At 44.0% G+C, this 13,565-nt stretch overlaps 1 protein-coding gene across 1 annotated transcript; it reads right to left on the bottom strand.

Moving 5' to 3' along the window:
• Positions 1–1,925: 1,925 nt before the first annotated feature.
• On the bottom strand, positions 1,926–7,705 carry LOC126868639 (allergen Tha p 1-like). The gene is made up of 3 exons (XM_050624338.1): positions 7,405–7,705; positions 2,837–3,026; positions 1,926–2,408 (listed from the first exon to the last, which is right to left on the bottom strand). Exons 1-3 carry the CDS (start codon positions 7,420–7,422, stop codon positions 2,263–2,265), a joined length of 354 nt encoding a protein of 117 aa, XP_050480295.1. The 5' UTR covers positions 7,423–7,705; the 3' UTR covers positions 1,926–2,262.
• Between the last annotated feature and the right edge of the window lie 5,860 nt (positions 7,706–13,565).

Here is a 13,565-nt window from a genome sequence, read left to right as displayed (position 1 = left end):
GAAGAGGAATGCGCAAATATACATGTATATATGATCTATACGTTCCCTGTCGTCTATGAGGTACCGAGAAAACAAACATTGATTCTCGGCTCCCTCCGACGAGATTCAATATTTGTATTTCCCCGATGAAAGTGTATCATCGCGCATCAATCAAGAAGAACAAACGCTTGCCAAAATGTACATCGTGCGATCTCGATCCTGTCGTTTACGGGCATCCACTTTACGCGCCTTCCAGCCCGCTAATTCTTTTTACCCTCCGCCTATTTCTCTCGATAATTACAAAACAACCGCTTGTTAGCCCTACAAAACGTTTCCCAAACGAAGAACGGCGAAGAATTAACGACTCTCGTTCGAAGAAAAATTAGCTTTCCCGTGAAACGAATTATAAACTTCGTGGAAATCAATATTATTGACGGTAATTCCCACGCGAATAGTAGAAGAGAGAAACGTCGATTTGTAGTCGATATCGCAATCGGCGCGGATCCGCGCAACCTATAATTTGCCTTCGGTAAAAAGATAAAAGAGAGAAAATCGTTGCTTGTTCAACGTCCGAAACGTTGCAGATCGAGATACGACGTCTCGATCTTTGTTGAAAAAGCGTATCGTGGTTGTTCGATCATGTTACGAACGTTGTAGACGTTATAGACGTGCATCGGATTCCGTTCAGCTATTTCCTATTACCCTAGCGTCAGACCATCGTAAACGCGTAAGGAAATAACATTCTATATACGACGCATGGTACAACGCGCAAACGATGTTAGACATCTGGCTAATTGGCTTACATCGGTCAACCACGCGTTAATTCGACCAGTGAATCGATCCTGCTGGAAATCGGCGACACGGTCTGCGACACGGGTTTCAACGAACAGAAACGCCAAGTCCGCGATAACATAGAATTACGGACAGCAGAAAATTCCAGACGTTCCGCATTTATCCGCAAATCTAATCGACGAAGAACGCACAGACGAGAAATCGAATTAATTTGATTTGCCGATGATCGAACTCCGTCAGACTCGTAATATCGTCAACATCCGAATTAAATGAAAACGAAGCGGCACAAAGAGAAAATACGAAAGGAGGGATTTAGCAGGGACGGAAATGGAGATAAATTAAGGCCAGAATCGCGATACAGTTCGAAGTTCCTGTAAATTGCTCGATCCGGAATATATCGTTAATTATATTCCAAGTAATTATCAACTTGTTGATTGTCGTTATTTCTCGATAAAACGGGATAAATGTTTACGCTATGTTTACGATATCGGGCAATTACGTTTCCACGGTTATACGACCTAATTGGAAATCGTTGGCTCGCGATGCCGTCGCCTTGCATCGTCTTGCGTCGTTCAAATATTTTCGATACCGTATGCAAGCCACGCAACATGCCACGAAGAATACATTGCGATCGTTGAGTAACGAACTTTCGTGGTTGGTTGATAGAAAGTGAAACTGCGCGTAGCGTCGGCTCGTGATGAGGCGTTTAAGTATGAAAACCGGCGACGAGAAATATTCGTGGAAACGTTTCAACGAGAAATTCAGACGTTATAAAACGCCGCCTGTATAGAGTTTCTCGTATAGTTTACGGGAATAAAGCTATCTATTGTAATACAGCGAAATTGAAACCAGGCGAGACGCCGGAATAAAATATAAAATATGAATCCGGCTTATTACTTTCCCGCTACTTGCATCCGCTATTATTACTGTCCCCGTTTCTAACGTCATAATCGTAGACGATCATTCCCTCTTGCACTTTTCTTCGCTCTTTTCATTTTTATATACCGCTCTCGATTCGTGACTTTTCGCTACGCCAACTAGTCTCGATCGCTGAACAGCGTGAATTCGCTCCATACCCGGTAACACATATTGCTCGCTTGCGAGCTCGAACCGAGCGAAAACGTGTCTTCGTGGAAAATCGATTCTATTCTGTATTTTGGAAAACAAACTTTATTGCGGTATATAATACGATTGTCTCGATGTGTATAAAATACTCCTTATGTGTGTAACGCTGTGTTAACGATCAACGATAGTAAACGTGTTCATTAAGGAAGATGAAGAGGTGTTGGATATAACGCGTGCCGTAAGAACTCGATGTGAATACGATCGTACCTTTCTCTAACGTACGGAAGAAAACAATTGAACGATGGTTTAAACGGCTATTGTAGGCAGATCGTCGTTTTCCTGTTTCCCGTACTTTATCTTTTCTTTTTTTATCCACGTATCCACCATCGCCGTTTTCCCCTCAGCTGCTCCCATTATCCCAACGTCTTACGAAACTCCGGCATATTGCTGCACTATCTTCGACCACTCCTTTGGATAGGTCCGTTGAATGTGTGAAAGGACCTTCTTGATCTGTCGTGTTTCCTCGGGGCTACATTGCGGGCAGGAGCCTCTCAAAACCAGTGGTGCTAAACCTGGATAACAACGCCTGGGTTAAATCGAATTCTGCTGGTAACTTTACAGAAATTTATCGGCAAAGTCTCCGAGGAAACACACGGCTCTCGAAATACGGATATAAATCCAACCTAAGCAATTCGATGACTCGCCGTTCGGAACAACGTGAACTTTCCCATAAAATCGATTTAATTCCACCCAACGTTAACGTATCCATTGAATCGAAGAAAATACCAATCACCGCGTTCCCTTCCAACTACTCGCGACAACCTTTCTTTTTTTTTTTTTTTTTTTTGTAGTCCACGCGATCCATTGGAAATTCCACACTGTACCGTGTTTCGTTCAGGACAATCGCGAAACCTCGGTTACGCAAGAGACAAGACGTGGTGAGTTGTGCGTGCCTCCCGCCCCTTCGTCCGATGGATTTATACGCCCAACGAACACGTACTTTTCAAACGTCTTCCTACAGGATCACATGGAGCTTCGCCCAACGCGCACTTGAGTTGTCTCCTCAAGTAACGTTGGTCGCTCAGGGCCATATTTAGTTGCTCGTCGGAGACTCGAGATCTTGCAGTCTGTCCTTCTTCCGATTCTGCCATAACAGCGTAAACGAGGAAGGCGCAGGCGACCAGCAGCAGCTGAAACATAGTTGGAGATAGTTAAGTGCTGCACACGGGGCTCTAAGTAAATAGACGTTACGGGAACTATCTTTAAAAGGTCGAGGCACTTTCCGCACATCTGGGCACGAAGCAATTAAGGAAATTCACGGTTAACGAGATTGAGTGGCGCCTATCCGATACGACGAGATAATGATACAATTCCAAGTTTCTAGATCGATCGATGTCGTTTATTTAATTGGTACACACCGAGTCGCGTCGCGGAACGAAAGAGAGGAATCCAAAGTTCCCATGACTCGTTGAAAGCAGGAAATTGAACTGGAATATAATAAAAGGATAGGTAACGGATAGACCGAGCCAACGAGGACGAAGCGAATTGGCGGATGTTACCGCGGTAAAGGTCGGAACACACGAGTATACCTAGGGTGAAATAGCGAAAGGGGATAAGGAAAGGCTAGCTGTAGACTGCGACTATACGCTGCCCTGGCGAAGCACGCCAAAGCTAACATAGCTAAACAAGCAGTAACCACCGTGAGTAACGAAGGCATGCGCGTACCTACGACTTTCGTTTGTTTGCTTCCGTTGGTCTGCCGACTCACCCCGGCTCCTATCAACACGCTTCCGTGTTTCGTTGCATCTCTACATTGTGTACGGCGACTGACTAACGAGTTGCCTTTTAAATTACTTCGTTCGCCTTCGTTCGCCGTTTTCCAGGCAACGGTGTGTTCGGTAACGATATCGACTCGAACGATAATACTATTTGCTTCGTCCACGTAGCACGTGAGTTTGCCTTCGCGCGAAAGAACAGAGAGGAAAATTGTTCTCACCGTAATCCGGATTCTTTCTCGCGAAAGAAATAAAATAGTGGACGGAGTGGTCAAAGAAGTAGGTAATTCATTAATCTCTCGCCACAGGACCAGTCTATCCTCTGAGACTGTACGGTCCCATTTAAAACAGGAACGAAGTAAGAACTGGAACGAAGATAAAGCTTTGTGATCCGGTATTTTGTAGACTACGTAAATAGTCCGAGGGTAATTAATCTTTCCAACGTAGTTTGTTATAAGTTTCGTCGAAGAATTGTACCCTGACTTATTTATACTATATTTTATTTATTTCAAACTATCGGTTATTTCAAACGAATGTTATCATATCGTAGCGATAAAATAATACCTAGTTGTTACACTTATTAACAAACTTGTAAATTATATTATAGATTGTATCCTGCCGAAAATAAGCAACTTCCTCGATATTCTTCAACGGTAACAAATACACGTATGTATATGTAAAGTTCTCCGAAATAGTCACCATAGTCACCATAAACGATTCGATCGCTCCGAGTCCCCGCCATGCGTCATATTTGCACGATCTCTTTCAGAAACGATCTTATTGTTAGCTTTGCTGCCGAATCGTCCGATTGCTTGTCCATCTGAAAAGTATGGAGCTAGTCGGTGAAAGAGGAAGAGAAACGTAAAAAATATTTCCGATTAGATCGCAGCTGCTTGACAGATGAATATACTTTGGCAGTATATTCGGCATCCTATGCCCGACACACCTTCTCTTTTTTTCATTCTTTTGACACCGGCCGTGACGAATATTTCAAAGTTCGATTTTATTTTCGTCGCGCTGTACCTCTCGACTGCATGCACCTCCCTTGACGATCAACCTCGTTTTTAAACAACTCGCATCACAATCCGGAACACGCGGTCCTTCTCTTCTTTCCTTTTTGTTTCCCTCTTCGGTGTCGTTTTGTACTTTTTCCAATTACCCTCTCCCACCTCTTATCCTAAATTACTAGCGAATTTCGAGAATAGATTTCAAAATTGACGTGAATCGCACGATTTTTCTTCCATTTGTACATCTTCAACGGTAATCGCTCATAGAAGACCCGTGTATATTTCCTTTTTGAATCAATTCCGACTCGCGCGAGTATCTCGCATTTATTTCCTTCTAAATTACATTTACGCTTTGTATTAATTCTATCAAACTATATTAACCACTTTGCCTTTCCTAGTTTTCCATCGTTGGGAAATTTCTCGCTGCAGAGGGAAGATTAAGGAAATAACGAAATAATCGTTACCAACGTACACGATTCTTCGTTCCAATTGCTTTGCTAGAAATTTCATTAAAACGTTAGTTTATTCGTTTAAACGAGAGTGAGATTCAGACGCAAGAATTTAAGAAACGCACAACGAGATTAGGTAAATTTGATTATCGCATAGAGGTAAGGAGCCTTTCGGTCTTCTTCCTTTATCGCTATAGAATGAAATATTCAGCGATATCACTGGCGATAACGAACAGTCGTCGACTTGCCAAAAGTTAAATCTTAAGGCTCGATCGATCAACTTCGTGACTTTTCATTGGTTTCCCCTATCCGCTATAATCGGCTGAATACTTGAACAGGATCAGCGGTGAGTTTCGATTTTCCTATAGGCGTGCTAATAATCGCGACGGTTCGGTAAATCACCACGTCTCTGTATATACACGGTCAGGGATGATTTGTGGATTGGATGCCGGCTCTGGTACGTGCACGCAAACCGCTTACTTCCGCAAATCGATGTGGATTATAAGAATTATTGGCCGCTCTAAATGGCAAATGGGTGTGATATAGATTTTATTGCTGTCACGTCGGCTGTAACGATAGTAACCATAACGTTGTGGGTTATTACGTCCGAGCTAGACGATGCTGACGATTCCTCTCGTCCATGCATTCCGCGTAGATCCTACGTATGGCCCGTTAATTGTCGTCACAGTCTATGAATGATAATTCACCGCTTAAACGGGGGATGCCTGGAAAACTCGTGCCATTTGTAGCCGTAATATTCCGCCGTAGTTATCGGTGGACGCGCGTGTACGCAAGCGCGCGAGCACGCGACTTTGCAAGCCCCGTGCACGATAAATAATAATTTATTGTTCATATACGACTGGCCGAAATGCCGTGCCGTTTCAGTTATTAAATTAATTTACAATCGCCTAGTTGTCGACTGGCATCCGATGGACAACGATTACACGACTCTGTGACTGCCGTTCGATATCGACGATGCGCCGAATGAATCGTAATTCGCCGTACGGAGGAGAATGCCGGCCAGTGTAAATATCGAATTGTAGCGAATTAACGGGTGCCATCCTCCACCGTTGAACGCGAATTCCTCGCGAACACACGCAACGGGTGTAATGGAATTTCTCAATTCTCTCCCAAGCTTTCGAACAACGCGCAATACGATTTAGTTAGGACGATCGAGTTTTAAGTAGAACTAAACGACGAAGGAACCCTTTCCATCGGTTTGTTATTCCGTGCAGTTGCCGTTTCCATGCCATTGTTCGTGAACGTACGATTGCGACACGCATAAGTTATAACGTTGCGACGCCTTCGATAAATGGATTTCGATTGGATCGCTGCAAAGCTGAGCTACGTGCCGGAACTTAATCATGTTTTTCCCGATTGACGGACCAGGGAAATATCAGGATCGATATGTTCGTCGCTTATCATCTTGCTCGATTTTTCGTTCGCTTCTTTTTCAATCGGAGGAAATAAACACGTTACAGCTGTTTTCAGATTGCATGGAAATATATCGCGAAAGAAACGAATGAATACGCGCGCGCACTTAGCCGATATCCTCTTTCCGACGAAATAACTGGAAACTCGTTGCCTCTTGACGTTTATTGGCTCTTTAATATCGCAAGGATTTCCACTGTTCGGCTCCGTCAGAGCCAGTCGCGAATTTTTTCCGAGAGCTCTTATCGTCCCGCGAAACGCGTATATACGTTAATCCAAACGGCACACGGTTCTGCGCTCTAGAAAACTGCTTTCTGTATCACGATACGCGTGTGCAGTGGCACTTTCGATTCGCATCACGAAAATCTATCTAACGCGACGGTCGTTGCGACTGCTTCGTCTCGGACAACGTTTGTTCGTTTCGGTAAGAATAGCGACAGAGCTGTTTAAAAAAGCAAAACAGAAGTTCGATGCGAGAAAGCGAACTTACGTGACCGATATAAAATATCGATGCGAAACAACGTGCAATCGTAACCGATAAGGCGAGATTCTGGCGGAAGGGATTACCGCGGTAATGGACCATTTAGGCAGAGTGCGATCGGTATTCTCCGTACGTAGACTTGATCGGGAAAAGTTAGAGGTACGTGACTTCGAAAACGGCGATAGCCCGTCTCGTCTTCTAAATATTCAAGATAGAGAAAGGCAGGATCGGTGACGGTATCGAGTTCGCCAGGCAACCACCCCTATGGGAGCATGAAGCGGATCCCGTGACGACGGAAATAGGGAGAGAAAGACAGCGGGAAACGGAGAGAGCCCCTCCGGATACTGCGAAACTTTAAATCACCGGGCGTACGTGTACATAGGGTGCGCGTGTATCTACCTGTTGCACGTTCGTCACTCACTCACCTTGATTGTCGAAGCCATGTCGGGACTCGTTGATGCGCGATAGATTTCCTGATATCGCGCTCCTTTTCGAATCACGTGACGCGAAGATAAACGCTAGATCGAAGAAAGGAAGAGAAGCCGTGTGCAACCGGCGGCTGTTCGGTGTAAGCTGAAGAAATGAAATAAAACCGAGAATAAAGGCTTACGATCGTCCACTTGGCTTACGATGTCCTTTCACCACGAAATCTCGCAACGCACTGGCCCGAATGTACCGTCCGTAGCCTTTCCTCCCCTTCTTCTCCCGATAAATACGAAAGTGTGTGTAGCGGCCGACGACGTGATGATATATACCGGTAGTTCTCCGTCTCCGGACACCTCTCTGTGTACCAGACGGTTACGAGGTAGGGGAAGCTGAGACGTGCGTGAGTGTGCGCCGTACAAGTTGCACTTTTCTCCCCTTCGTTCTCGCTCTTGCACTTTGCTCGTTAAACTTCTTCCGAGCCGCTGCGCTTTCTTTGCTCGGCCGTTCGAATCGCGTCACTCCGCGCGCCACTTTACTCGCGTCTCTACGCGTCCGCTTTCCGACGCTTTCTTCCCAAACGTTTAACCTCTTTCTCGACCTCCTTCGCGTTCACGCGTCTTCCTATCTCAGGTGGAAAAAAACCCAATTCCCACGTGCTTGCTTTCTTTAAACTTCACGCGTCCCCTATAGTATTCGTCATCTTTCACGCGCAATGTTTCCAACAACGTCTGCCAACGTTGCACCACGACCGACCTCGATCATCCGTGTAGATTTATGGATTTAGTTTAATCCAGAAACTTGCATAGGCGACGACCCGCGTAACCGTCTGTTCTCCCAGGTCGTACATTTTTATTTTCATCTCCGCTATTAATTACTCGAGGTATCCTCGTCGAGGAAAACCCATATCGATCATGCCGCTCGTTAAAACCGGTTGCATCGGCGCTGTAACTAAATATTCTTTCAGTGTCCTCACTCGTTTACTTCTTCCGCGTTATCCTGGAGGAAGGCTTCGATCACCGCGACGTCGACAATTTCCGGCGGACCATGCTTATTTCTGATTTCCAAACGACGCAAGTTCGATAACGTTTACGCTGTTTACCGGCCGGAGATCGGGCCCCGGTGTACTCTTGAAACGATCGAATCTTCGTTTTTCTAGCAAAATCGGGGGAACGAAGTCGCGAACGACAGGAGGAAAGAGAAATTCCGATAAAGCCGCGGATTTAACGGACGATCGAGCCGGCGCGTCGCCGCGCACCGCGATCGTACGTGTGTGTGCGCGCCTGTCCACGATGATAACAGTCGGCGAATTGGTGTGAAAAAAATGGAGTAAAGAGAATAGCAGGCTGATCTGCCGTAAAATACGATTAAGCTGTTCACCGAAGGTAGACGGTCGGAGGGAGAAGGAGAGCGTAACGAGAAACTGACGCTGAACGAAGAGAACGCGGATCAACGAAAGTCCGACGCGTTATCGAAACGAAGCGATACGAAGCGATACGAAACGATCCAGGGCGATACGAAACGCAGCGACCGGGAGGGGAGATTGTGCCTTGTATCGATAAAGATTACACGGGCAGGATTCATTCGTCGATCTACTTTCGATCGAACGAGGTATCGAGGTTCCAAGCTTTTGCGGCGTCGAGGGAATTTCTGGTCGACGCGCGTCGCCCCCACCCGATCCTCCCACGCTCTCTCGCGTCCCTTTTTTCTTCCCTATTTTTATTTCTTCTTCTCCTTTTCTTTTTTCATCCCTGCGAGTCACCTCTCTGTCATTGGCCTCGTCCCTTCTTTTTCCTCTTTTCGGTGATTCGTTGTCGAGTGCCGTTTGAATAGGCGGATCGTTTTCGAGGCGATTCGATTCCATCGGTCGAACGAAACGAATTCGCCGTGCGACCAGCCGAAGGAGAATAGAGAGACGAAGGATTGATACGGCTCATTGTCCTGAGAGTCACGTATCGTGATTCCTCGTTGGCTGATTTCGTCCCGCGGCAAATTTATCTCGCCGTTCCGCGCTAGACACTTTAAAATCATAATGGATCTGTTAGTCTTTCGGTTCCCGTTTCGCTCGCCGAAAAAGAAAAACGAAACGAACGCGTTTCAAGAGGAGAGGATAACGCGAATCGCGCGAAACATCTCTGCGGGAGTCTGCTCGAAACGTGAGAACGATATTCAGCGATCCGAAACGGCTGGACATCGTACGTTAAGTACCAAGTTTCCGGAGGTCACGCACCACCTAACGCCAACCGGAATTCACGACGAAATTCAGCAGTCCCGTCACTTTGGAAGGACACGCGTATTCGCCAATTCCGGCAAACCATGTATCCTTAACTGACAAATAAATCTTCCATCTGATTGATCAACCGCGAATCGCACGCAGACAATTATTTAGATAGATACAAAAGTTCTGCTGGTTCCTGAATTATCTATCGATATCATCGTGCAATAAATTTTTATCTTCTTTCATAATTCGTCTTGTGACCGTGGAATACCAAGCGACTAGTATCGAAAAAGTATAAGCGATTTCGCTTCTGACTCATATTTGCAAGTTGCTCGAATTTCGTAAGGGAAATTAGATAGTAATCAGTTGAGAAACAAATGGAAACGAATCATATCATTAAATAAATAACGCGCAGACGCTAAGAATAGCTTTTTTCCTACGTAAACGCGACAAAAGACGCGATAGAGTATACGCGATGAAAGCGATGAAAATGTTCAAGTGAACGGCTATGAATATAAATTTCGTTTTACGGTCGTTCTTTTCTCCTTCTACTCCACTGGAATTACGTTGATTTCGTTTGAATCGCGGGAACTTTAAGCGGTTCGCTGTTTGTTCACTTTCTCTCGTATCGCCGTAGCCTGTGCGTGGCTGAGGCAGGAAACGACGACGTAATGTCGCGCGTCGTTCTCTTCGTGGTCGTTGTTACAGGTGAAATTACGGTAGCGTGGCGTGTGCGTGGAATTCGCTTCGTTTCGAGCGAATAAGCAGGAATATCAACGTGTCCGACCGCTCTACGTGCCGCGTCGCCGAGCTCAAATGTTGCGTGAAACCCTTACTTTCCAGGCAACCTCCTAATTTTCCAATTATTATTAAACGACGAGAATAAAGAAAGTCGATAATGCAAGCGTGTTTAATAAATTTCACGAAGCCTGGAGCTTAAAATCGAGCACATATCTAGGTCGGTTGGCGATGGCGCGTGAAAATTTTCTGATGCTATATGTCCCCGGTCACTGATCAGTTCATCGAAACGGAGCGAGCGTCGTTGATAGAATAAAGCTACGATCATAGTAGACGCGAATTCCCCAGCGATATTATCAAAGTTTTGTTTCATATTTTATACGTCAATTTTTTCTTCGTATCTATATATCGTAACTAGACTGCAGATATTTATGTATGCATTTATGACAAATATGTATGTATATATAGCATACATTAAATATTAAAAGCAAAATATATGTTACTAAAGTAAAACGTTCTTTCATTTTTCGTCTGTCCCGATTCCAACTATTATTTAAAAAATTCGCGTGCACGCCAGTGGCTTCAGGAACCGTGGAGAACAGCGGTTGGTGTCAAACGTAGAACTACGTCTCTCAGCTGGATGCTTTGATTGGACGTTTTTGACGCAATATCAAACATTGCCAAAGTAGAAATCCCAAGATGAAAGTATGCTGGAACGTGTCACGGTCCGTCGAACACGCGCATATACACTAACTGCTGGCCTGCGAGAGAAAGTAGGAAAAGCCTGAATCTCTGTGACGCTGAATAAGCGATAGAACGCTGGTTTCCTGGAAGCAACTCGCTTATTTATAGCCGTGCATCTCGAGAAAACAAGCGTATAACTGTTACAAGTTATAAGTGACGAAAAACGAATTAACATTGAGTATAAACTGGATACGATCACGGTTCGAGCAATTTTGATTCTTTGCAACTTTCAGTAGCGACATTGAACGAAATCACGGAGGGGGGGGGGGGGGGGACATATTTTACTATGCTTTCAGAAACGCAATCGAACGCGGTCGATGGACAGTATGGACACTGACACGGAACGATGACGCGTAAAAATCGGCCCCGCATCAAGCCGCAATGCTCGCCTTGTACCTGTCAGTTTGAACAATCGCCACTGTAATTTCGCTCGATCGCGCTCCCACTTTATTGCCGGACCTCTAACGCGATGGACAAAAATTGCTCCGTCGAAATATCTGTTCGATACCGATCTTTGTATTCGATGCACTTCGCCGACCAACCAATGGATTCCGTTTATTCCTTGAAATATACGATAGATTCTAAAATTGATACGGATCTGAACAACTCGTATCACCGATTCAAATCATCTTGCTGACGCGAGGTGAGTAACATACGATGTAAATCTTCTACGATAATAATAAAATTGGGTCTCGACGAGTGAGAGAGCATTGGGTCAAGGATGATTTCTATTAGGATGTTTTCATGCATTACGCGACGCGTGACGAAGTCTGCGATCATGAACATTCCAAGGAAAACGATGTGTATAGTATTCTAGCGTAGTAGCGTTCAAAAGTATCTGCACATCTGCTTATTTTCGATAAAATGTATGTAAAATTATAAATGCTATTGCAAGTATAATTTTAATTGCAAAAATGCATTCTTTTATTCTTTATAGCCTCCATTGACATTGATTTATGTAATAAAAAGCAGTGAAATATATTGCTACTATGTTTTTTAAAGGATAATTTAAAGTTACAGTACAACGATTCCATAAAGGACGTAAGAAAAATTGCACGCTGTTACTACAAATCGATCATGCTATTGGAGTATTTATGAATGGTGGTGTAAGTACTTTATAATGAGGTAGAGGCGAATCGCAATAGAGGTGGAGCACGAACATGCGAGCAAAACATTGAAAGGTCTGATCACGACTAAGACGTTTCGATGCGTTCTTTTGATGAGATGTTCATCGGTAACTGCGGTTCTCTATAATTCGCGAAAATATAATCGCTCGTACTTATTCAGCACACGCGTCTGCGCACGGCAGATTGATTGGCATGCCGTATTTGTTTGGGAAATGCCGCTATTTGTGGAATCCATTTACATTGTTCTTCGATTGCCACATCTCGCGACCATCTGATCTTCGATCCTTTGTCCTTCGTCCTTTCCCTTTTCTTTTGTATTTTCTATTTCCCTTTGCTTTGTAATCCTACCATTCTTCTTTCAACGTTTTCTCTGCATTTTTCTCACGAGAACTGTCATGATCCTTCTTGTCCTGGACTCATGATCGATATTCCTCCGATTACTTCTAACAAATAACACCGTTCTTGGCTCGTGGTAAATCTTAAATGGTTAAACAATTATAAACATATAATAAACTATCGATATTATAATATTATAAAAAATAATACAACGATCAATATATTTTTTAATATTATAAGTTTATACTATTACTGTTATGTGTATCATTATAATAAATGGTTAATGTGTTAACGGCGCCCTACTTAGGGCATCGATAAAGACTTACGCTTCTTTTTATCAAGAGTCACATATACATATGTCTATTCTGCTTAACGTTCATGAACAATACGCGGGAATATGTTAAAGTACAAAGAGAAACTCTCAGTTCTAAATGATACTTGAGTTTCACTTTTACTTAGTTGACAGTGATTTACCGTTCTCCGTGTTAATAATGACGCGGTTCATCCAGTTTGTCCATATGAATTCTTACCGAAATAAAATTCAAGAAAGATAAGATATTTTTATTGCAGTTTCGTGAACTATATCACGAGTAACTACGAAGCAACTGTCCGCGGTAGATATGCGCGAAACCCATTTTCCAGTTGTTAAACCCCACTAACTTGCTAATGTAACTCAAATAATTAAAGTGACGTGTACAGGCCCTACTCTGAGGTTACAGGGACAACTCCTGGATCCTAATGCGAATGGAAGATATAACGCGTGAAACTACCGTGTGAGAGAGGGAGAGAGAGAGAAAGAGAGTGAGAGAGAAAGAGAGAGAGAGAGAGAAAGGGAGAAGAAGAGAAGGAGAATTTCAAGCACAGGTAATAGCGTCGTCAAAGTAACGTATGTTTTATACTAAACTGCTCCATCTTGAAGGAACTTCCTTCTGTTCTCAAACTTCTGCCTTGAACTGTGAACGTTTCGCTCAGAAGTTAATCACAGAAGCTTTTTCTTCAT

Source organism: Bombus huntii, chromosome 8 (assembly GCF_024542735.1).
Source record: "Bombus huntii isolate Logan2020A chromosome 8, iyBomHunt1.1, whole genome shotgun sequence".
Lineage (NCBI taxonomy): Eukaryota > Metazoa > Arthropoda > Insecta > Hymenoptera > Apidae > Bombus > Bombus huntii.
Note: the sequence above shows the minus strand (reverse complement) of the source record. Positions and strands in the feature narration are given on the sequence as shown.

What these genes read in the sequence shown, in the direction of transcription:
- LOC126868639 (XM_050624338.1), bottom strand. An exon ending in TGTAGGAAGACGTTTGAAAA is followed by an intron (nt 2,409 to 2,836) that starts GTACGTGTTCGT and finishes GTTGTTATCCAG; the next exon opens with GTTTAGCACCACTGGTTTTG.